At 36.7% G+C, this 26150-nt stretch overlaps 1 protein-coding gene across 4 annotated transcripts in view; it reads right to left on the minus strand.

Moving 5' to 3' along the window:
- The window catches only part of PTPRC (protein tyrosine phosphatase receptor type C), a 113983-nt gene that overhangs the window by 19050 nt on the left and 68783 nt on the right, over positions 1-26150 (minus strand). For all 4 annotated transcript variants that reach the window (XM_087424340.1, XM_087424339.1, XM_087424338.1 and 1 more), the window contains 10 exons: positions 25555-25713; positions 21001-21120; positions 17316-17474; positions 15857-16068; positions 13084-13144; positions 7293-7401; positions 6041-6075; positions 4115-4224; positions 3460-3550; positions 3293-3369 (listed from right to left, as the gene is read on the minus strand). In XM_087424340.1, the coding sequence (XP_087280466.1) occupies positions 3293-3369; positions 3460-3550; positions 4115-4224; positions 6041-6075; positions 7293-7401; positions 13084-13144; positions 15857-16068; positions 17316-17474; positions 21001-21120; positions 25555-25713 (1133 nt within the window). The remainder of the gene's footprint in view (positions 1-3292; positions 3370-3459; positions 3551-4114; positions 4225-6040; positions 6076-7292; positions 7402-13083; positions 13145-15856; positions 16069-17315; positions 17475-21000; positions 21121-25554; positions 25714-26150) is intronic.

A 26150-nucleotide genomic window follows, 5' to 3' on the forward strand; every position in this document is an offset into this window, starting at 1 on the left:
AACAAGTACTGATTGAATGTCTACAATATGTCAAGTACCTATCTAAAAGCTGAAGACACATGCTTTCCAGGAGCTCCCAGCTCCACTGGAGAAACTAACTGGATAGCATAATTACCATATATATTTGAATAGAAAATAGAGATTATTTTTCTTCCAGAGACTATCTAAATCCTTATAAAATCTCCTCTCAATTACTTTACTTTGAAGAACAAATTATTATTTGGAAAAGACACTATACACTAAAGTAAACTTGATCAATGCTAATCGTGAAGACCTACAGAGGTCGCTTGTAGAATCAATTAAAATAGAGGTGGAAATTATGACAGTACTAGTAATTATTTTTGCACTATGACCTCACATTTGTTAGCGTTGGTTGTCATTGTACACAGCCTTTTGAGGATCGTATGAAAAAAGAATAGAGACAGAAATTGCCTTGTAGATATCATGAACACGTCAGGGAAGGAGATATTTGTTGCTTGGGATAGATTTTCCAGGGATGACATTAAGCAAGAATACACGAAGTATTATGTCTCTGACAAAGTTGATGGGAGGCAGGACACTGTACAGGTTACAGTGCTGTCTCTAGAGAGAGAACACTTGAGAAAAAAACCCAGCTCTGCTTCTACTAGCAAAGTAGGGAACACCTCAAAGAGTTGTTGTGAATTTTAATTGAATTAGTATATGTAAGGCACTTAAAATGGTGACTGATAAATAGCAAATGTACTATACAATAAATTGTATTATTATTGTCATAATAGCCATCATAATCATGAATGGCAAGAATTTTGCTTTGGAAAAATCATTAGATGTCTCAAAAAGGAAATTAATTAATGATTAGGACACAGATATTCTCTATCTAAGTAGAAAATATTTTAAAATTATTCTATAACTTTACATAAACTGTGTGTAGTGAATAATGTTCCCCAAAAACTCATGTCTACCCAGAACCTCAGGATGTGACCTTATTTGGAAATGGGGTCTTTGTGGATGTAATTTGTTAAGATGAGATTACACTGAATGAAGATGGGTCCTAAACCCAATGACCAGTGTCTTTATGAGAAAAAGGAGACACAGTAACATAGAGACACTCAGGGAAGAAAGCCCTGTGATGTTGGAGGCACAGATTGGAGTGACACAGCCACAAGCCAAGGAAAGCTAAGAATTGCCAGGAGCCACCAGAAGCTAGAAAGAGGCAAGGAAGAATTTTTCCCTGAGCTTTCAGAGGGAGCGTGGCTCTGCTGACACCTTGATTTCGGACTTCTAGCCTCCAGAGCTGTGAGAGAATAAATTTCCATTGTTCTAAGCCACCCAGTTTGTGGTACTTTATGCCAGCCCTAGGAATCTAATACACTGTGTAAATTAATAAATAAATTATTATAATTTGACCATTTCCCCTACTCCACTAAAAGTTTATATATTCAAGTAGACCAAAACAAAGAAAGAAAGAAAGGAAAACCATCTATTTCAATTGCTTTTTCTTTAAGAAAAATTTGGGAATTACCTTATAAACCAGCATATATGGTAGCATGACATAGACTTTTTCAACTATATGATTGTCAAAAAAAATTTTGGTAGTCACTTTTTTGGCAGTCTGTGTGGAAATAAGCACTTTCATGCATTGCTGGTGGAATGTAAATTGGTGCAACCCCAGTGGAGGACCATTTATAGTCTTTTAAAACTATAAATGCATAATCTTTTTGACCTGGCACTTCTTTTTTTTTTTTTTTTTTGGTAAGATTTTATTTATTTTTTTACCCCCCAAAGCCCCAGTAGATAGTTGTATGTCATAGTTGCACATCCTTCTAGTTGCTGTATGTGGACGCGGCCTCAGCATGGCCGGAGAAGCGGTGCGTTGGTGCGCGCCCGGGATCCGAACCCGGGCTGCCAGCAGCGGAGCGCGCGCACTTAAGCGCTAAGCTACGGGGCCGGCCCTGACCTGGCACTTCTTCTTTTAGGAGTTTACCCTATAAATATACAGAAACCCGCTGTGAAATAATATGAGTCAAGATTATTTATTAAACCATTGTTTGTAATAGCAGAAGATTAGAAACCACATTTAATGTTCATTAACATAGGAACTCATTGAACATCACAATGCAGTTACACCACGAGTTACTTTAAAAATATAAAAGAAAGATGTAGAAATGCTCTGTGTCTGGAGTCAAGAAACTATAGCTGGTGAGCCAAATTTAGCATGGCCTGATTTTGTAAATGAATTTTTTTGAAACACAGTCACATCAGGTATTGTCTGTGGAAGTGTGTCCACTCGATTGCAGAGCTGAATAGTTGAGACAGAGATGATATGCCCAAGATATTGACTATCTGGCTCCTTACAAAAACTTTGCCAACCCCTGCTCTTTATAATGATATTCTATATGTCCAAGATATATATTTTAGGTGAAAAAAGCATGGTACAGAACAGAGTGAATATTATGTTAAAATTTTTGGATAAAAGGGAGGATAATAAATGTTGATGTTTTCTTGCTTATGTATAAAGAAACTCTAGCTGGGTAAATAAGAAACAACATAGAGGTGACCTCTTCTGGTAGGTGGGGGCACTGGGCAAATGGTGAGGTGAGTATGAGGAAGATTTTTTTTGAGTTTATATATATTTTTATACTGCTTAAAAATTTTTTAACTCATGATGTATTATTTATTTATTTAACAATTATATAATAAATTAAATTTTAAAATATTTTGGATAAATTAACCATGTACCAATATTTGGTTTTGGACAAATACAATGAACAGATGATCTAGGTCAACGAAGATCATCCTGGCTGGAATACAATGTTATGTAACTGAAACACAACCATTTGGAGTCAGACAGGCCTGGGTATGAATCCCAACTCAAACTTTTACTAAGTGAACAAGAGCAAAGCAACTGGTTAACCAGAGCCTCCCAAACCTCACCTCTACCGCAAGCATAGTGCACAGGCCAGGGCAAATGCGGGCTCTTAGAAGAAATAGATACATAGATCCTTTAGTCTAATATCCAACACATTATAGACACAAAGTATTTTAGTTCTTAGTATCATTTTGTCTGGAAAAATTCTATATTACACCTACTATATAGGCAAATAATAAATAACTATTCTTGCAAATATTACTGATTTAGTTGTTTATATCAGTGACATTATAGGCTTACTTCAAACTATTTCTGACATATCTAAAATTTTTCCATGACAAAGAAGGAACTAAATGTAATGCATAGATACAATAAAAATGAAAATGACCAGTGACAAAATGACGAAGACATAAAATAATCTGGCAGTTATGCATTTTTACTCACATCAATATAGCTGGCATTGATATAATTTGACCCTGCATCTCCATTTATATCAGAGAGTTCAACACGGTTGTAATCATCTATTCAAAGAAAATAAACATAAATAAATGAAATAATGAATAATCAAGTAGCCTAAATATACATAAATCCAATTCTCAATGAGTACTTACAAGGAAGGATGTCAACATAACGGTTTTTATTTTGGTTAAAGGGTTTTCGAGCATCCTTGATAGAAAACTTGCTGAACACCCGTGGAATGCTCTGAAAGACACAAAGATCCTTTGGGTCACAGCAGATTCAAGAAAAATAATTTTTCCCTTGCCACTTATCATTTTGAGCAAATGAGACATCCTCTAATGTATTTCCTTTATACTGATGAACAAGTTGCATATGGTAATTGAAATTAATGTTATTAGAAATTATGCAAAAAACACTTTAAAAAATGATTGGTGGACTACTTTCAGAATAAATCCCAAGAGTGACAGCAAATTTAGAATTAATTGTTCTGCCACTTTAAAATTCATTTAAAAATACATACTTGGATGATTACCTAGAGTACAAGTACAAAATCTGCCAAATATGTTTGGGGACACCACTTCGTAACTGGTAATAATATAGTGAGACGTTATTTTGAAATGTTTACTGGTTCCAAGACTATGAGTCTCTCTGGTCTGTAAATATCTGCTAACAGTGTCTGCTCTGACTATGTTGCAGTATTTTATGTGGGATAAATTATAAAGGCAAATGGTAATACAATACATTTAAAACGGAATTATCTTGATCATTGAGAAAAATTTCTCATCATCTATCAAGAAGAACACACACCTGAAATTCAGCCAGAAAAAGTCTTCCTTCGTCAGCAATCTTTTTCTTGTAAGTGTCCAACAAAATATCTGCATGGATTGGCTCCACGTTCATCAGCTGTTTCTCATCATCTTGAAACATATTAAAGATTCAGGACTGATGTTATGTCTAGCTTTCAAATCTTCATATAAATTTTATTTAACTTATATCTCGGCTTCAAATCTTAGCTTCTCTCCTTCTCCACGCATTTCACCTGGAAACTCTTGCTCACATATAAAGATTCCCCTATAAACCCATGACTTCTAAATCCTGTGCTCCAGCCCTTCTTCTGGACTTTATCTTAATCTTTCAGACTTACTCTCAGGTTTTCTATAAAGTTATCCCATAGGTTCCTCAAAGTCAACATGTTCAGAGTGAAAATCATTTTTCCTTTATTCTAGCATTTCAAATCTCAGGAACACGACCACCATTCACAAAGTAATTTGATATTGAAACTTCCAAGTCCTCCAAGATGTCTCCCTCTACCTATAGCCAATAGGGTATCAGGTCCGTTCCATCCCTCCTGCCAGCGGTCAGTTTCAGGTGCTCCTACTTACCCATGTAACTACATCTTCCTAACTCCTCTCCCTGTCTCCAGTCTTTCCCCAAACTAATTTATCTCTTAAACTGCTACAAATTAATCTTCTGAGATACTAACATGAGCAGGCAACTCTACTTGTTTAGAAAAAAAAAAAAAACCAACACTATTGTTAGTGTTCCGTTGCCTAAAGGCTAAAGTTTAAATGCTTTATGTGATAGATGAGCCCTTTTGTAATCTCACCCAACCCATCTTAACCACACTATTTCCCACGCGCTTTCTTTACACCTGATGTGTGAATATTCTCCAAGTGCTTCACACAATTTCATATGCCCATGTCTCTGCACATATTGTGCTCTCTGGGTAGGATGTCCTTCCTCACTGTCTATGTTTAGAGCTCAGATTCCAGGGCATAAAGTGGTGAGTGAGCAAGGAAAACCTCCCTGCCTTCACAAAACTCACATCCTAGTTAGGGGAGGAGAGTTAACAAACAAATGAAATATCTAATTCAATGTCAGGTAGTGATCGACTCTGCAAAGGAAAATAAAGCCTACTGAGGAGCTCCAAAGAACCAATTCTAAAGCTCCTGCTGACGGACTTGGTCCTGCTCTTGCCAAAGGGAAACCCCTCAAAGACAAGTTAATACGAGATGATGGTGGGGTTCTGAAATTCCTCCTGTCTTGAATATGAGAAAACAAATCATTTTCTCTGTTGTAAACATAGTTTCAATTTATTTAACTCCATCCCCTTTTACTGGATCAAGCATCACATTTGAAAAAAGAAATTAAAGAAATAATGTAAAAGTTGGAAAAAAAAGAGAAAAAATGGAATTTGTTTTCCTCTCCTAAGTCAAATTACAATTTTTTGTCATATCCATAAATGTGCCTTTAGTGGGAACAACTACCACCCCGCCCTTGCAGGGCTTGATCACACTTACCACCTGAGCTTCTCTGACTTTCCATCTGCTTTTCCCTCCATCACTCTCGCATTGGTTGGTCTAATGTTTCCCCACAATCTTAGGAGACCTAAATTCCTGCAGTTTTCTATCTTCTATCTTTCTAAAGGCCCATACACATTCAATGACTATGGCATTTATTAAATTGCTGTCATATTTATCAATATTTTTGTCTTTCTCTATTAGATTCTAAACCCTTTACAAGCAGAGTCTGTGGCCTGTCACTGCTGGCACAATATTTGGCATATACTCTAAAATTCATAGATACTTGCTAATTGAATAAATAAATGAATTCAAGTTTCATCATTGTATCAACAGAGGAAGTCCAGGTTAGGTAAAGGTTGAATTCTTATTTTAAATGAATGGATTCAAATGTGGGGGAGATATTTGCCAGTAAAAAAATATGCATACTTACCCCTTTCAACAAGCTCCTGTTGTTCATCTAAATTGCTGTGAAAATAAGAAATGGAAGTTTCTGTATTCTTAAGAAACAGAGAATTCAGTTGGCATTCAATTTATATTTAATGAATGTATTGAAGGAAGGAGGGAATGGAGGCAGGGAGGATAAAAAGGAAATGAGGGGAAGAGAAGGAAGGAACGAAGGAAGGGGGGGAGGGGACCATGATGGGAGGGGACAGAAGAAAGAAGAAGGGAAGAGAGGCGGGCAATGGAGGAGGGAGAAGGAGAGGAAAGAAAAAGCAGAGGAGGAAGAACCAACCAAGGGTTGTCTGCTAAACTCAGAGAAGTGACTAAATTATTTTAAAACTCTTGTTTTTCATAAAATGTGGTTGTTCCTGGCCAAAGGAATACATACACTCCCCTAAATATTTCTCTCTCTTCTATTGCCTTCGTCATTCCTAGCTTCCTCTGATGGACTTTGTACTAAAAGAACAGACACACATTCTTCTCGTTGGCTATTATTAAAAGAAATCCATAACATTATTAGTGAATGTAGAAAATATTAATGATACCAGCTGGAGACAAGGTTGACATAAGGGAAGCCATACTGTAGAAAAGAAAAACTCTATTGTAACTTTGAATGACCTCTGACTAACTAACCCAGCTGGATCTGCACCCTCCAGGAGATCTAACTGCTCTGTAGATTTTACAGCCCCTGCTTGTGCATGTACCTCCCAGCTGTGATAAGATGATAACTTTGTTTTTTTGAGTTCCTTAGGAATGTGATGACCCCCAAACAGAGAATCTGTGCTGATAGCCATCATCAATGAAAACTGAAAGATCTGGTGTGGCACTCCCAGTCTGTAACACCAGAAGGTCAACATTCCTAACCCCCTCCCAACAACCCAATGGCCTATATAACTGCTGTAAGATTTGTGCCCCCTTAAGATGGTTCTTTTGGACATGAGTCAGCCATCTTCCCTCTTGCTAACAAGCTGTAATAAAAAAGTCCTTTTTCTCCTACCACCTTGCCTCTTGACTATTGGTATGTCTTGCGGCGAGCAGAAGGCCCCACGTTGGGTGGTAACATTAATATTTCATGTAAACCAACAAGCCCGTACGAAAAGTCTTTGATCGAAAGTTCAGTGATGACCTGAGCTTCATGCTGTCTTCTCATTTTTCACTTAACTGGTTCGAAACTTGCCTCATAATGGGTGCTTTCATTGTTATTATCACTATTATTTTTTCATTTTGAAGTCAACTCTTACCTGGATCTTTTCTTATGCAGATCATAGATTTTATAGAGGACAATCAGCAGGGCTATTGATGTCACAATAATAAGAAATACCAGAAATATAATCAAGGCTTTAGAATTATCTAGAAATAAAAAACACCACATGAAGAGAGTTTATTATGTTAAATGTTTTGTTGGATTCTTTGAATAATCACCTGCAAAGTACTTTACATTTTAATATTTTTATTTGTTTTGAGATTTTCAAAAAATAAAATTTTTAGAATGAGATCAAATGCAAGAAATTCTTGATTTTGTGAATTTTGCCTCTATCATTCAGAACCAATAAAAACATTTCATATTTTAAGAGAGTAATTAGAGTATAGAAGAACAATTCTCTTCCCTTCCATTAAATAATGTCATTTTATGAGATATTGTCATTTAGATTTAACTCTTTCAGTCACCCCATTTTGAAGGGATCAAAGAAGTAATCTAGTTGTTATAATTCTCAGAGAGAAAGTCATATAGTTTAACGTCATTTGCAGAAGTGGGTGGCCTCCTACGGGGATCAGAAACTCCTCTGTCCCACAAAGATGAACTTCCTTAGCTACTCATTGAGGTATAAAATCAATTAACCAAGGGACAAAAATTGTTTGACCCTACAGTTAGGATTAGATTTACCCTGAGGTAAATTTTCACTAAGGTTTAATGTGAAATCATGCCTTTTCTTGGAGGAATGGCAGAGAAAAGAAAGTGTATTGGACTATCCCCTGCCCTGAATTAGTATATCATACTCTTCATATACGGTGAAAATGCAGCAAAATAATGCAACAATTAAAGGCCTCAGCTCCAGAACCAGACTGTTGAGGTTCCAATCCCAGCTCTGCCACTTCCTAGTTGGGTCCTTGGCCAGAATCCTTATTATCTTTGTGTCTCTACTCTGTAATCCCTAAAGTGAGGTTAAATGAGTTGATTCACAGTAAACATTTAGCACAGTGCCTGGGATGTAGAAAATACTAATTATTCACTATTCACAAACAAATAGTTTTGAGTCTTACTGTGAATTTAGTGACTCAAGATATCTTGGAGAACAAAACAAAGATCCCTGTCCTCTTGGAACTGACCTTCTAGGGAGGAAAGACAGACAATTCACAATTATGTAATAGATAAGCAAATGGTGAAGTAGGTCAGAAGATGATCAAGAACGTGAGAAGGTACGGGAGTTGGCTCAGTGGATATCTGGGGGATGCATGTTCCAGGCAGATGTACAGTCACAGCAAGAATCTGAAGGCAGGAGCATGCTGGCATGTCTGAGGAACAGCAAGGTTGCCAGTGTGGCCAGAGTGGAGTGAGTGACGCATGAACAGCAGGAGATGCCACCTGGGAGTGTGGCAGTGGGGGAGGGGGGGAGAAGGGTCAGAATTTTAGGGTCCTGTAAGCCATTTTGAAGACACACTGGTTTTTGAGTTAAATGTGCAGCACCTGCAGGATTTTGAGCAGAGGAGTAATCTACTCTGACTTGTGCACTATACAGAGCTTTATGACTACTTGTTGAGAATGCCATCATCCAGGCAAAATATGACAGTGGTTCAGACCAGGCTGCTAGCTCTGCAGTTAAGGGAAATAGTCATATGGATGTACAGTTATGGAGATCTGGAAGGCTGTGGGTGGAGCAGGCTTCAGGGAGAACAGGAGCTCAGTTTTGGATTTCAGAGTTTGAAAGAACAAGTAGACATCTAAGTGGAGATGCCAAGTACAAAGTTGGATACACAAATCTGGAACTCTTGTACCATGAATCTTCCAAGAAAAGGTCAGGGACTGGACACAAATTTGGGAGTCTTCAACATAGAGTTGTTATTTAAAGCTATAAGATTGAATAATTCACCAGGAAATTAAAATTAGATAGAGGAGGAAAAAAATCCCAAGACCGAGTCTTAAGATACTCCAATATTAAAAGGTTGCAGAGGAAAGATGGAACTGGCCAAGGAGATCAATGAGCGAAATAGGAAGAAAACCAAGAGTGTGGCATCCAGGAAGCCAATTTAAAAGGAAGTATTTCAAAGAGGAGGGATTATCAACTACAACAAATGCTGCTGATGAGTCAAGTTCAATGAGGACTGACAATTGACCTTTTGGTTAAGTACAAGGGAGGGCACTGTGAAATTTGACAAGAGCAGTTCTAGTGGAAAATAGTCAGACCCAAGAGAAAATAGAAGGAGAAGAACCAGATACAGCCACAATAAGTGTCTTTTTCAAGGAGATTTACCATTGGGAGGTGCAGGAGGTAAAGAGATATCTGGTAGATAAAGAGGAAATAGGGTCAAAAGAAATATTGTGGTTGTTGCTGTTTGTTTTTAAGATTGTTTCCAGAACGTGTGGATAAAAATCTCATCAGAGAAGCAATCATCTAATCTCATCTTCCTCAAGTAAATTACTAAAATGAAAGGATGTTATTAGCAAAATAGAATATCGTGAACTGAGATTTTGCAAGAAATTGCACCAAATGACTATGAGTAAGCATTTCAATCCATAGCAATTAATCAAGATTGGCTCCATAAAAACATTGCATAGCTTCAGACTTGCCTTGATAAACTTATTAATAATAAAAGAACCAAGTCTTCAGATATATCTGGTGGCCTAAGCACATGTGTTTTTCTCTCTTCTCTCCAGAAACTCCACTAATATTAAAGAACTCACAGTGGCATAGATCCACAATGGCAGAGAGAACGAGATAAGGGAAACTAGAGGTAGAGAGATTTCAACAAGTTCTGGAAGGTAGAAAACAAAAGAGAGGAAGCCACAACCCAAATAGCACGCTGTGAGGGATAGATACCAGTTACTCCGAATGCCTGAGTCTCAAGTTAGGAGGTACCATATTCAGTGGAAATGGATCATAGGACCAAAAATGCTACAGTCGAATGTCTATTTACAGAAAAACCAAACACCCCTTGAAAAGACACTCCTGGGGAGGAGACAGAGGTTATACTCTGAGAAAATTAAATGGAAGAGGTAAGAGACTCAAGGCAAAATCAGGCTCAGAAGAGAGCAGAGATGAGGCCCAGGACTGAGATCAGGAGGGCAAAGTAAATGTCTGCATATTAAGTGGTTGGACACCTGTCCCTCTGCCCTACCGTGAGAAGCACCATTCCCCCACACTTTACCTTGCTACAAGGAGTAGTACGTTGATTAATTTCTGGAGATAATGAATGGTACTAGAGAAAATAAATGAATAATACCACAGGCAATCTCCTCAGTCAATGAGCCCCTCAGAGGACCACAGAACTGCTAATCACCTTTTCCCATTGTCTCACTCTAACGATGATCAGACGGCCAATAAGAACCAAACTCTCAAGGAAACCCTCAACACAAAAGAGGCATGCCAAAATAATAAATCAGCTTGTGAGTTCAAAATGTGACTAATAGGAGCTCCAAAAAGAAAATGGAGCAAAGAAAATTTGTCAGAGATATAAGTTTCCAGGTCATCAAGCCAATAATATCCAGGAAAATAAGTGGAAAAGACCAAAAAAAAAAAAAAGGAAAACCTAAAAGTTCCAGGGAGAAAAAATATAGGAACAAAAGAATATATGCAAATATATATGCAAATATACACAAAAAGAATGAGGAGCATGATGGCATTTGAAAGTAATACTGGATGCCGGAGAACAAAAAAAGAAACACTTTGTAAATTCTAGATTTTTAACTTAGAATTCTATATTCCAGATCGAAATATTGATCAAGTGCCAGAGAGGGATAAAGATATTTTCATACATGCAAGAATTAGAATATCTTCTTCTTACACTGAAGGATATATACCAGTAAAATTAGAAAAAAAAAATACATGAGATTCAGATGCAGCAACTCTAAAACAGGAAACTGATGAAGAAACCTTTACAATGGCAGCTGAGTCGCATCCCCAGAGAGTCCAGATCAGAACAGGAGGAAAAGGGCCCCAGGAATTCAACTGCTAATGTGTCAAAATACAGATGATGGAATGTTATGGCAGGGAAACTCAGCAATACATTTCTAGTAGGTGTACTCTTGGCCATTCACAACCCAAGACCTCCCCTGGAGTAGATATCACCATTAAAAAGTAACTGTATTATTTATCTCTTATGAAAATGTTATTGTGTGCAAAGTTAACAAAACTTTTTCTGCTTTATGGAAAAAGGACCATGGGATAACTCTCTAGTTCTGTTGATGTGGAAATCTGATAAAGATGGAATATTAGCTGTGTTACCAAGCAACTTTGCTAATGGTAAAAATGATCTGTGATTGCCAAACTGTATCCGGACAGGGAGGGTTCTGTATGAACTATGCTGTCCTGGTGGGAAGTCCCCAGCTTTGGGTACATCCCTACTGGCACATTTGGAAGCTGTGCCCATGGAACTATTATAACAGATACTGGTTCCTTCCTTAACGCAGGGCTTCTAAGCCAGGGCAGCTCCTGTACCCACACATGTGGTCTCAATTCTCTTACATCTCAGTTGCCTCTGGGAGGGTCAAAGAGTAGTCCCTGGACTGCAGTGTGCACTGCTACCAGGATTCCCACTGCCAGACTCCCTTGCTGGCATGCTGTGTGTCCTGTTCTGCGTCTCTCTGAGTGACATGGTCCCAGGTCTGGCCTATTATGGTGTGAGTGTCAAATGTTCAGTTGAGTCTATGATCCCCAGGAGTAGGCGCTGAGGTTATAAATTATTTACAAAATCAGAAAAATTCAACGAAGCTGTTCATATTGCAAGGGATTATAAAAGAAAAGTATTTATATAGAAATAAAATCAAAGATATCTGGCTGAATTCATTTGACATTTAACATTAGGAGATTTTATTCTATAAATCTGAGCAGAAAGAATTAAAATTTTATGTAGGGCTTAGAAAAGCAATTTGGAAAATATGCTGTTTTTGTATCTTCCCTCTTTGGGAGCCTCTGGAAAATAAAGCATTAGTGACTGTGCACGTGCCTAGGTGTGTAAGAGACAGACTGAGAAGTGGCAACATCAGAAACAGTCTGTGCTTGATAACAGCACAGAGAGCTTTAAATAATTTTATTCACAAAAGTAACAAGTAGAGAAAACTTAAAACAGTGTACTAAATCTTCTTCCTCCATAGGCTCAGATGAATAGGCAATGCTAATTACTCTAGAAAGAGCAGCAGACAATATTGTTTACATACATAGAGGAGACTCTAAAGAGAACCGAAAACAGAAATGGTGAAAAGTGGTCATTCTGGCAAGCAGAACGATGCGTGGGGAGTGGTGACACACAGGTGTGATTTTCATTATTATCATGACATTTTGATTTAAATAATTTTTCTAGATGCATCTTCATTTTGATTAAATATTTTTAAATATTAATGATGAAAAAGTAATAGTCATATTGTTATTAGGGAATGCTTAGCTTAGCTTCATTTGGGTAAATCAGGGCAGATTTGTATCTAAAGCCAGCTTCTGTCAAGCATACCATTGAGGGACAGAATAAGATAAATAGGTAACAGTCTCTAAACAGTACACAAAACAAACATGTTTTGTTACTAACATGAAGGAGTGTCATAATCATAATTTAATAGTTTATGCAGATAAATCTTCTTATGAATTATTTTATGAAATCAATCCTTTAATAATTGAATCTCCTAATTTGAATTTAAGATTTTGTATTTTAATATAATGTTCACCTATACTTATGTTTTTCCAGACAACTTAAAATATTATGTTTATGGGAAATAAATAATTTAAACATTTAATAGTTAAACATGAGTATGAATGTAAAATAATAAAGTGCTAATATATATTTTAATATAAATATAATATAATAAATAGTCAAGTAATGACTTACAAGATGTTGTTTCTGAAACACTTTTTGAAAGTCCATGATGTTTCTTATTATTATAGTAGACCTGAATTTCAGTAATAAAAGAGAAAATTGTTTTCTAATGTAAATTTATACATCATAATGTAACACATAACATTATTTTTCATACAATGCTATTTATTTTCATTAAAAATATACTGGTTAGGAGCCAGCCCCGTGGCGTAGTGGTTAAGTTTGGCACATTCTGCTTCAGCAGCCTGGGTTCGTGGTTTTGGATCCTGTGCACAGACCTACACCACTCGTCAGCCATGCTGTGGCAGCATCCCACATACAAAATGGAGGAAGATTGGCACAGATGTTAGCTCAGGGCTAATCTTCCTCAAGCAAAAACATGAGGAAGATTTGCAGCAGATGTTAGCTCAGGGCTAATCCTCCTCAGCAAACAAACAAACAAAAAAAGTTTATATATATAAAAATACTTCTTTAAGTGATAAAGATTATGAAGCCAATTGTCAACATTGTGTTAAACAGTCAACTATGGAAATTCCCATTAAACCAGAAATCAAAGTGATAGATTTGACTGAATAAAAGGGAAAATTGTGTATGACTTAAAGCACTGTAAAGAAAATTAAAAGGCAAACTATAAACTGAAAACAACATTTGCAACTCATATGGCAAAGAGTTCAATATCATTAATATCCCAAAAGCTTCCCCAAAGAAAACTGGACAAAGAAGGTAAAGAAAGAATATGTTACCACAAGAATAACAACAACAAAAACTATATTTATCTTCAACAGCAAGTGAAAAAAACTGACTAAAACAAAAAGAGATGCCAATACCATATTTCACATACTAAACCTAAAAGAAAAAGAAGGTCATGTCCAGTGTTGGTGAGACTGTCGAGAGCAGTCATTTCATATCCTGCCATCGGAAGGGTAGTTTAGTAATCTTAACAAGAAAAAAAAATTATCACGAAAATTCTTAAAATACATGTAAATTCCTTTTGACTCAACATATTATTTCAAACAGAAATGATTAAAGACACATTCAAAGATTTGCTATTTACCAGTAAATGTGTTTACTAATAGTTGTTTATAACAGAGACCAAAACAGGTATAGTTAGTAAAATGTAATAAAGCCATATGATAGAATCCTATGCAACCATTAAAAATTATATGGTATCAGAATATTAAAATGTTCATGATATAGTGATATATAAAAAATGCAGCTTACCAAACTATATATTCAGAATGTTGATAGTATATATGTGGGATATATATAAATGTGCATTACATATTATGGAAGTTGTGAGTTAATGGAAACTATATATTGGTCTCTGACCCCAGTTCCTGGCACAGAACTCCTGAAATCCTTATAATTTCCTAAGTGATAAGAGCACTTGAAGCACCTTTTGTTCTAATATTTGGTCTTTCGTCCTGGTTCCTGACACAAAGCTCCTGAAACTCTTGTAATTCCCTGGGCGATGGGAGTGTCTTTCATTCTAATGAGGTTACTCTAGGTGGGCTCCTGGATGGCTCCCGGATGGGGACTGGTCACCAAAATTACCAAGCCATGATTAGGAGCTTGAAATTTTCAGCCCTATCCCATTCTCTTGAGAAAGGAGGACTGAAAATGGAGTTAATGGTCTATCATGCCTACGTGAGGAAGCCTCCATAAAAATCCTAAAAGTATGGGGTTGGAAGAGTTTCCAGGTAGGCGAGCACATCCACACTGGGAGGGTGACACACCCCAACTCCACGAGGATGGAAGCTCCTGTGCTCAGGACCCTCCCAGATCTCGCCCTATGTATATCTTCACCTGCCTATTCATCTGTATCCTTTTATCATTTCCTTTAATTAACTGGTCAACCTAAGTAAGTATTTCCCTGAATTCTGTGAGCCACTCTAGCAATAAGTCGAACCTGAGGAAGGGGTCATGGGAACCTCTGATTTGTAGTCAAGTCTTACAGAAGTTGTGGGTAACCTGGGGACCCAGTACTTGTGATTGGCATCTAAAGTGGGAGGTGGGGCAGTCTTGCAGGACTGAGCCCTTGACCTGTGGGATCTGATGCTATCTGCAGGTAGACAGTGTCAGATTTGAATTAAATTGTAGGACACTCAGCTGGTGTCACAGAGACTTGCTTGATGTGGGGGAAAACCCTCTACACATTTGGTGACCAGAAGTGTAAAAGTGAAGTGTTTCATGCGAATAGCAAAGGAGACTCACAGAGAAGAAACAGACAAGAGATTGAATGAACTGAGGATTTTCCCTACAACGAGAGAGAAAGACTGCATTTTTCCATTTTAGAAGCATATACACAAAATACAATCAGTGGACAGTGAGCTTATGAGTGAGCTTTTTAATTCTCTATGTTCACTGGCATTTCCTAATATTTATTTCTACTATTTTCTAAACTCAATATACCTGTAAAAATTTTTGTAATTAAAAAAACCACATTAGTAAAGATAAAAAGCCAAGGTAAATAAAGTATTTAGCAGAGTAATCATCTATTGTGCGTTAAATGTTGCGCTTGTCGATAAAGGAGCAATAATTTAGTTATAAGTAAATCATATGGAAGGTCAAAAATATTCCAACAAAATACTTGCTTTAAATCACCGGTTTCAGGGCTAGGGATGAAAAGTTTGGAGTCAAACTTCTCAGACGTTTAGTGTGTGATTCCACCAGACATCAGAGCTTCTCAAGCTCACGTGAGCACTGGTCTTAGTATTATTTAAGTACCGCAAAATAATCATAACGTAAATAAGTATTGTAGTGATTACGGAAATTATAATCTTACCTCAAACGTATATGTTGTTGAATACTGAAGGTTTTCTACAGAGAAGTGGCAATTTTTGCCTGTTTCCTCTCTAGCCAGGTACTCTCCAGTTTTGACTTTCAAAGAGTAGTTGTATGGGCTGGGGCCATTAACATCCTCAGGACTGTCACAAGTCACAGTCACACTATTATCTGAATTCCGCAAAACCTTCAGGTTCCTGACCTTGCTTGGAGCTATCAAAATGAAGAAAGAATTATTAGTGTAACCATTTGGTAAACGCATATTTAAATTACTTGACCATACATGTGTTTGTATAATTTAAAGTATTTTAAGTGTTAATTTGGGAATTATGGATGGGAAGTTATGATAGCACATACATGAAAAAGCTGTAAAAAGCATCTAAAAATAAATCATCTATTCATTCAATGAATATTAGCATATAAGTTGTCCTTGAAGCCATGAGAGTTTACGCAATCCCCCAAGGAGAGGGTGTAGAACTAGAGAATGGAGAAAAAGAGAGGAGAGTGGGGGAGCCAGGGGAAGGAGGAAGGATGACTGGGAAACCCCGAAGGCCTACACACAATCCAGGTCCTTCCTTCTTGAAGTGGTTGCATTATCCTGGTCAGCGCCTACCTGGCTGGATCCTTCAGGAGCAAAAACAAACTGTCTTTGTTTTCTGTGATACCACAGAAATACAGGAAAATAACAAAAGCATAAACTTGAGGACCTGGACTTTTTAAATCAGAACCTAAATGACATTAAGAGACTTCTATGTCCAGCCCTAAATAGGACAGTTTTTCTTCGTGAGCCTGGTGCCAGCTAGAGTCTCTGGAGCTATCAATTGTGCCTTACAGAGGGGATCTCTTCTTCCTTGAGCTTAATGGAGTTAGCATTCACCTCAGAGGCAGATCCAGCTTTGGGCCTGGGACCTATGGAGACATCATATAGGCGGCAAGAGCCAAATGCCATTGAAAGGAAACCTCAAATGGAAAACGTGACACAAAGTACAATAGCAGATAGTTCAGTGTAACAAAGAGAAGAAAATGCTAACAAAGTGTTACGTTGTATGAGGTGTTGCCTCAGGTGAGCAGAGGCCAGCAGGGGAACGCTTTGTGAATGAGACATAGTCAGATGTCTGACTGCAGTTAACACTCTAGAGGATAAAGAGGATCACCGAACATGCATTTTTATCTAGGTTGGTGAGATAATTAATTGCCTGAAACCTTATCAATTGTACCAGTTAATACGCCCTCGTGCTTCATTCTGACAATTCTATGATAATATCTGAAGAAAACAGAGAACTCAAGATAACAGTTTTAAATTATTGTATTTTAAATTATTATAAACCCTAGATGTTAACAAATGGGCCGGCTCAGTGTGTTTCCCAAATAAAACATAAAGATAGATGTACTGTACGCTAAAAAGTTCATACTTTGCTCCTTGCCATTCACACAAAGCAGCACTAAAGCATGTAACTTACGTGCTGTTCCTGTTGTAAAAGTGCATGTCACAGCAGTTCCACTCCGTAGTACTTTTCCGGTGACATGGGCACGTAATGATACACTATATTTTGTATAAGGTTTCAAATTTTGCAAATCATATTTGGTCTGACTTTTATCCGGATGGAAGCATTTTTGATCTCAGAAAAAAAAATGGAAACATTTATTAAGTCATTAAAAGTCAGGATTACCACATATTTAATTTAGTCTCCATAAGAAATCACTCTAAGCCAACTCCAAACTGAGTATTGAGAAATAAAGAGATCTTTGGTGCTCAGAAGTACATATTATCAGCAAATGTATTAAACAAATTCAATTATTATAAATAAACTCAAATATTCAAAAATTATGGTTTTGTATCATTAATTTGGTACATAAAGTATTTAATAATAGGCACATTTGTAAAACAGTTTCTTTCCTTTCTGAGAAAACACAGCCCACAGTCGATATTAGGGAAGTCTTGAGTTGGGATGTTTCAGAAAGATTATTTCTCAGTGAACCTTTTTCTGATACTAAATCTCCAAACTTCAAACATTAGTATTAGCTACTGCTATGGAATTTAGATGCAGAATCCATTTGATCACCAATAACTAGATCCACTCCACCATACTAATTTAAACACTACAGTAATTCACGGGGGCTGCAACAATGAGGGAAAACTTCACGCTGACAGTAGAATCTGAGCTGTTCATTGAAAGATGAGTGAGATTGCATAGGTGTAAGGGACAAAAGAAAACATTACAAAGGAAAGAAGGAGCATTTTGAGTTTAGGGACAAGCCTGACCAGGACAGCAGATTCTGGCTGGGGAGGCATATGAGAGATAGGACCTTGCCTGAGTGTGTTCTAACATCCAGGCAGAAGAGTTGGCATTCGTTAAGTTGAAAAATCACTAGCCACTGACTAATTTTGAGTAACCAAGTGACATCAAGAAAGATGCATTCAAGGAAGATTAGAGTGACAGCAGGCTACTGGATAGCAGCTACAGTAATGATAATAATAATAATACCAATAATGATAAGAACAATGAATAGATCACTCCATGTGCCAAGCACTGTTTTAAGTGGCATACATGAATTAATTAACCATTGCCACAACCCTATAGGTTGGCACTCTTGAGATCATCCGATTTTACAGATGAGAAAACTGAGCCATAGCAACATTAAATGATCTGTCCATGATCTCACAGGAAGGAAAGAACAGAGTCGGGATGGGACCCAGGCATTGAAGTTTGAGAATCCATGCTCTATTCTTCACCATTGTGCATACTGTCTGGTGTGGAAGAGGGGACAAGGGTCTGCAGTGGGGCCAAGCTTTTTCTTAGTCTTTTAGATACTTCACTTCTCCATTCCACTGGAATGCGCCTATGGACTTGCAGAAACAGTGTAAGAAAAGATATAACGCGTGCTAATTTTTTGTCTCAGTTACTTATCCATAAAATGCAGATTATAGTAATATCTCTACCTCACCATGGAATGCTAAACAGTAGGTGAGATAAAGTGTCTGTTCTAGCCTGGTTAAGCGTCTAATTTCTCAGAAATCTCCCAAGCTGGAGTTACTCGATTTACACCTGCCCAGTCCCTAGTGAGAATTTTCTTCAAGGGCAGAAAAGGTGTGAGCTGAAGAGGGACAGAAGGCACCCTCTGACTCATGGCTTCTGCCAGATCCTTATATGGGGGTCTGGCTGCTGGGACAATGCCCAGCTTCTTACTCAGCTACAATCCAGGTGTCAACATGCTATTCTCAAGATCAATGTGGCTTCCATTCAGTAATCTAATTTTGTATGTTTGCATACGTAACCTCACAACCACTCTTTATCTAAATGTTTCATTTATGTAGTTTTATGAAGCATTTATCTTATCTAATTTGACAAAAGGCAAATTGTTGATTTAATTTTGAACAATATGTTGTTCAAAAGATATTGTGTTGGGGGATCAAAGTTTTCACTGCTTAGAAAGGTGGTTCAGAATGTTCACTTCTTTTGCCAAGACTTTCAAGCCTTGGTTGAAAGGCCAAAATACTTGGTACAAACATCTCTGCCTGCTCTATGTGTTTGAACACTTTTTCTCAGGACTCTGACATCAGAAGCACAAATTGTATGGGACAAATTAAGGACTTATTTGACTTAGTGCTCAAAATTTGTTTTTCCTTAGGCCAACAGGGACATGCATAGCCTTCAAGTCATGCATGTTGCACTGGAAATGGCTAGAAAGACACTAGCTTCCTCACTTGTCACCTCTTTGTTTTTAGAAAATACCTCCGGAAATCCATTAGCGAATTCCCAATTTGGACTGCTCTAAAGGATCTTCTTGAACACTATGCCAAATAATATAAACTTGTTGATCCTCAAAAGATTTAGTGCTGCCAAAAAAAAAAAAGGTAGTTTTTCTCAAAAAAAAAAAAGCATTACACAAAATAATTTCCAGCAACGTCATTATGATCTTGAAGGGTGCTCATTGGTTTCAAAATTTTTTGTTCTATAAATTTCCACCATATACTCTGGTATACAAACTACTCTGTAGTAGAGAGGGTATAGAAAGTGAGAAATACAGTAAAGGATAGTAAGCAGAAGGTTCAGAGAACAGAAATGAAAACCAAACAATATGCTCATACAGAAGCCAAGTAACAAGAGGTGCCCAATGAGGCAGAGAATATCTAATTGTCTTGCTGTTTCACCTTCCTGTAATTCCCATTTTTCCTTTCTCATAGACATAACTTTTGAAATTACCATAACCTCAAATACATGGCCTATATTTCTTCTCCATAGCTTTTGAGTTCTTTTATACTAATTTGAAAACTACATGTGTATTTAATTTTGCATTAGCTGTTTGATTAAGATTCAAATAACTAGCAAAAACAATACGTTATCAAAATATAAAATACCATGCTGAAAATAATTGGTTTTTTACTTTTCAAAATTTTAAATTTATGTCTGGTTCCTACCCACCAAACAAAGAGATGGAATTCTGTGAGGTATTCAGCTCAATCCTCCCTTAAGCTATAGGTAAAGGATTAGTGAATGGGCTGTCCCAGGTGCTGAGGCTGCTCTGAGATGGTCCATCTATGCTCACTCTTTCTACAAGCATTTTAGATATTTTAAGTTTTCCAGAAAATGTTTGTTCTCTTAAACAGGCTCTCATTTGGAGGACTCATGATTGAACTGGTAATACTACTTTTTTTGGACTACATTTATTTCTGCAGAAATAACATAGATCTATGTTCCAGGATTCCACCTGCCATCAAACTGGCCTCCGTGGATAAATGGGTATATGTTCATTTTTATTCACTCAATATTTTGTGTGTATCAACTCAAGCAAGTTTTGGAAGGTGTATGTTTGTTTGTTTGTTTGTGTGCCTGAATAATGAGTTCAAACCAGTGCAGTAAAGAGTATTATCTTCCAGAGACTTTCTTTCTCCAGGCTTTGGAGTGTAAAGATTGGAGCTAAGACAGATCAAGAAAGACAAGCAAATATTGGGGATGTTCTGGGCTGTCATAGCTGGAGAGCTCATAGTGAGTGGAAGCAGTTCTAAAATCAAGGCATATAGGATGCCCATCACAGTTGCTGCGTAGAGAGCTCCGTGGCTCACTATCTCAATCCTCATTTCTAGTACTTTCCAATTCTTGATTTCTCTTTCTTGATATGGAATTAAATTCTATAAAAAATTACCTGAAGTGTTCTGATAACAAAGAGTAAAGTTGTCAAAAGAATTTTGAGGGGGTTTCCAGGTAATCTCTCCTTGATCTGAGCTTTTATTTCCACACATAAGATTTTCAGGCCCTTTTGGAACTGTTAAAAGAATAAGAATATAAAATATGAAAAATAAGACATGGAGAAAACATTCTTCATATTATAAGCATGCATTATTAATAACCATATTTTGATTTTATGAATAATGAAATTAAAAGAAAGATATCTGGCCTTATTAAACTTGCTTTAGAGGTCATTTAAGAGTAAATGTCACTGCAGAGGCACACTGTGGAACCTCAGCACTCCACTGACTTGAAGATCTCTGAGAACCCCCTCCTCACCTCATACATGTTATTGTCCAGCTGTCTTTGGATTTCTAGAGTTCACTGTGCTGAAAATCTGTCGTTGGTAGGATTGATAAATTTAAGTTATTATTTGGAGTAGCACTTGTCATTATTTCCAGTAACCAGTCATTAGAACTTGAGGTGAAGAAGGTAATAAATGCTTACATCAAATTTACGAGGTGTAATTTGCACTAAGCACACCCATTTGAGGTAGAGTTTGATGTGTTTTGACAAATATGTGCATCTACATAACCACCATCACAACCATGATGAACATGATTATAAGAACATGAACATGACGAAGATACAGAGCATTTCTATCATCCCCCAAAAAGTTCCTCTGTGCCACTTCCCAGTCAACTCAGCTCCCTTGTCCAAGCCCAAACACCCTCTGAACTGCTTTCTGTTACTATAGATTAAATTTGTCTTTTCCTTCACTTCATATAGATAGAATCAAACAGTAAGTGCTTTTCATGTCTAGCATATTGCACCCAATATAATGTTCTAGACATTCATTCAGGTTGTCTCATGTGTCAGTAGTTAGTTCTGAGTAGTATTCCACCGTAAGGATATACCACATTTTATCTATTCATTCAACTGTTGATGGACAGTTGGGTTGCTTCCCGGCTTTTCGCTTCTATGAATGAATCTGCTATGAATATTTGGGTAGAAGTCTTCATGTTAACGAGTTCTTTCCTCTTGGGTAAATATCTGGAGTGAAATTTCTGAGTCACTACTTTACATTCTCACCAATAGTACTGTCAGTGTTTTTAATTTTAGCCATTTTAGTGAGTGTGTAATGTTATAATCATCTCATTGTTACTTTAATTTGCATTTCCCAGAGGACTAATGATATCGAGCATCTTTTTGCTTATTGACCATTCGTATATTTTTTTTTCATGAAGTATATGTTCAAAATGCTTGCCCGTTTTTAATTGGGTTGCTTGATGTCTCATTTTGTAGATAGAAGAGTTCTCTTCACAGTCTGGAAAAACTTCCTTTGTTGAAAAAATTAATTATGGGTATTTTTTCACCGTGTATGGCTTGCTTTTAAATTTCCTTCATGGCTTTATTCAAAGAGCAGGAATGTTCAATTTTGATGAAATCTAACTTACAAAATTTCTTCTTTTATGATTCTTGTTTTTTGTGTCCTAAGAAATCTTTGCCTACACTAAAGTAACAAAGATTTTTCTCTAATGTCTTCATCTAGACATTTTATGGTTTTAGCTTTAGTGTTTAGGTCTACAATCCATTTTGAATTAATTTTTGTGTTTGTTGAGAGGTAAAGGCTTATGTTCATGTTTTTCTATACAGGATACTTGGATCATTTGTTGAAAAAACTACCCTTTCTCCCCACTGAATTGCCTTTGCACTTTTATAAAAAATAAGATATATTTTTTCTGGGATTTGTATTTAGTTACGTTGATTTATAAAGACTGTAATAATTTTAGTACTTAATATCCAAAAAAGTACTAAGTTTTTCTAGTTATGCTGAGGACTTAGCGTTTATGTCGTTTTATTTTTCTGCTTGTGGTTTTGAATTGTTTTGGAGGATTCTTGGGAGACATAGATTTAGGCAGCTCCCTTAGTCCTCAGGTATCTCTTCCATATGAAATTTTGAATCACTTTAGTATGTTCTGTCAAAAATACTGTAATATTATAATTAATAAGAAAGTTCAGTAATGTGGCAGATTGCAAGATCAATACAGAAAAATCAATCGGATGTCTATGCACTAGCAATAAACAATTTGAAAATGAGATTAAGAAAATACCACCATTATAAAAAGGAATAAATTTAAATCTAGTAATAAATTTATAAGTAAGTATCAAGAAGTGCAATTGCTGGATTGTATGATAAGAATACATTTAGGTTTTTTTTTGTGAGGAAGATGAGACCTGAGCTAACATCCGATGCCAATCCTCCTCTTTCTGCTGAGGAAGACTGGCCCTGGGCTAACATTCATGCCCATCTTCCTCTACTTTATATGGGACGCCGCCACAGCATGGCTTGACAAGCGGTGTGTTGGTCTGTGTCCGGGATCCGAACCCGCTGACCCGGGGCCGCTGAAGTGGAGCATGCGAACTTAACTGCTGTGCCACCGGGCTGGCCCCAAGAACATGTTTAGTTTTGTAGAAACTGTGAAAATGTCTTCCAAAGTGTCTGTCCCAGTTTGCATTCCTAGCAGCAGTGAACGAGAGTTCCTGTTGCTCCACATCCTCCTCAGCACTTGGCTGTGTCAGTGCTCTGGATTCTGGCCATTCTAATAGGTGTGTTGTGCTATCTCATTGTTGTTTGAATTTGCATTTCCCTGATGACATATGATTGGAGCATCTTTTCATGTGCTTATTTGCCATCTGCATATATACTTTGGTGATTATATACATTTTAATACACTGAAGATTCACTTTGCTAACATTTTGCTTACTATTCAGTAAAGAAGAGACTGGCCTATAGTGGCCTCACCTTTGCCCGAGTTTGGTATCCACATAACATTAACCCTAAGCCTATCCCAAACTCTAACAATAATCAAAATAAGTTCATAGATTTCCATGTCTTCTATATTGTGGAATAGTTTGAATGAGAGAGGATCTAACTGTTCTTCAAATATTTGGCAAACTTGCCTGTCTGCTTTTTAAGGGCAGGTAAGGTAAGCAGACAGTGAGTATGAAGTGAGTAGAGAGATACAGGACTATAATTTTAATTCCAATTTCTGATGCTTCCTAGGTAAATGTTCATAATTCTTATGTTATAGAAAATTATGCATTTTATCTAACTTTTCATGTTGGATGCAAAGTTGCTTTATAATTTGTAAAATATCCTTAGTTTCTTTTCTTTTTTTCACCCATGGGGGAGGGTTGTTTTGCTAGAAGTCTGACCATTTTATTATTATTATTTTCAAAAACAAGGCTTTAAATTTGTTAATAAATTCTTAGTACGTTTGTTTGTTCCCTCTTTCAATAATATGTACCCTAAGCTCTGTTATAGTCTCCCTTCTACTATCTTTGCATTTGTTTTTTGCTTCTTTTCCAAGCACTTTCCATTGATTTTCATTCAATATATAGCAAAGTGATAAATTTACCCCTAAAATATCACTTTATCTTCTATGAGGCCATAAAATTTTCCCCAAATATGTGTTTACTCAGATCTGAGTACCGGTGTTTCAAAAGGTGAATTTAGGCCATTTATATTTATAGTGACTTTTGATATACTGTGACATGTTTCTGTTATCTTGCCTACTGTTTTCTACGTAGTATTCTCTCTCTCCTTCCCTACCTCCCTGCTGCTGCCTTCTCCTCCTCCTGCCCCTTCCTCTTCTCCTTCTTCTTCACCTCTTCTCCTTCCTCTTCTCCTTCTCCTCCTCCTTCTTCTCTCTGTCTCTCTCTCTCTCTGTCTTCTCACTCTCTTTCTCTCTCTCTTTCTTTTCCTCTTCCTCTTCCTCCTCTTTCCTCTTCTTCTTCTTCCTCCTTTTCTTCACCACCTTTTCCTCCTCTAATATGTAGACCTTTTTTTTTATTCCATAACTTTCATCTACTGCTTATAGACAATGCCATCTATTTCTCTGCCTTCTTTCTTTTTCTGAGTGGTCACGCATAAACTGTCATACACATAATCAACATCATATTTTTCCAGTAGACTCCAAATTTAATTGGAATCTCTATACTTCCACTAAATGAGAGTGGGATTTTAGCACTTCTCACTTTCTTCTCCCCTCCATCTCCCAAATGCCATTATTTTCCAAAGTTTTATTTTCCAATTGTTGTTAGTTATTATAGTTTTATTATTTACATGGCTGAAATTTTAGCAACAATAATTATTATTTTCCATCAATACTTAGATTTACCCCCACATTTTATTAGCTTATGTGCTGGCTTTACTTCTGTCAGAGGCAGGATTTGATGGAGGGGCAGAGGGTGCAGGAAGACATGGGAAAGGGGACGACAAAACATTGCACTTGCCTCACAGTTTTGTTTCCACCACAACCTCACAACAGCCTACAATTTGCAAAAAAGTCTGACAGAGGTTTGCATCTCTGTCAGTTATTTTGAAATTCTACTTTAAAAATTGATACAAATCCATTTTCTGATATCATTTCTCCAAATCTATAACATCATTTTCTGTGATTCTCAAAGAATCATAAAAACACTAAAAAACAGAAAATTTACATGTACATGTAAGCAGTATACTCACTTCCAAAATCTGTTGCAATAATTTCTGTTTTATTAATAAGCAAATGATTATTATAGATTATTTGTGAATGGCAAGTATGATTACGGTTAGGTTCAAGGCCTTCTGCTTTAAATTGTGTCCCATTAGATGAATATGTCACATTAGATGAAGGTGAATGATCTGAAAGAAATAAATATTTCATATGAGTATATTAATACAATATATCACACTTAACTTTCTTTTTGGATTTCACATCTATAATTATTTAACATCTATTAGATTAAAAACTTATGCAAATAGTCAAAATACTGAGTAAAAGATCTTGAAAACTACTATAATGCATGATTTTGCCACACTTAATTTTAAAGAAAACCTTAGGAAGTATAACTCAGTTTGAGAGTGTCTCTAATTTAACTGATGGAATGAGGAATTCGTTTTTGTTCAGAAACTGAGATTGCACATGAGTTAGCCTTTGCCTGATGGATATTTTAGATACATCTTTGTGTTATCATCAGTCTATGACATTTGTTCTTGCTCTCCTCACACTGCTTGTATCATAGCTGTGTAACTTCCTCGTAACGTGATTGCAACCAGCTGCACACTCCTTCCTTTGTGTC

This window comes from Ceratotherium simum, chromosome 36 (genome assembly GCF_057802395.1).
Source record: "Ceratotherium simum simum isolate JZ-2026a chromosome 36, ASM5780239v1, whole genome shotgun sequence".
In the NCBI taxonomy this organism is placed as follows: domain Eukaryota; kingdom Metazoa; phylum Chordata; class Mammalia; order Perissodactyla; family Rhinocerotidae; genus Ceratotherium; species Ceratotherium simum.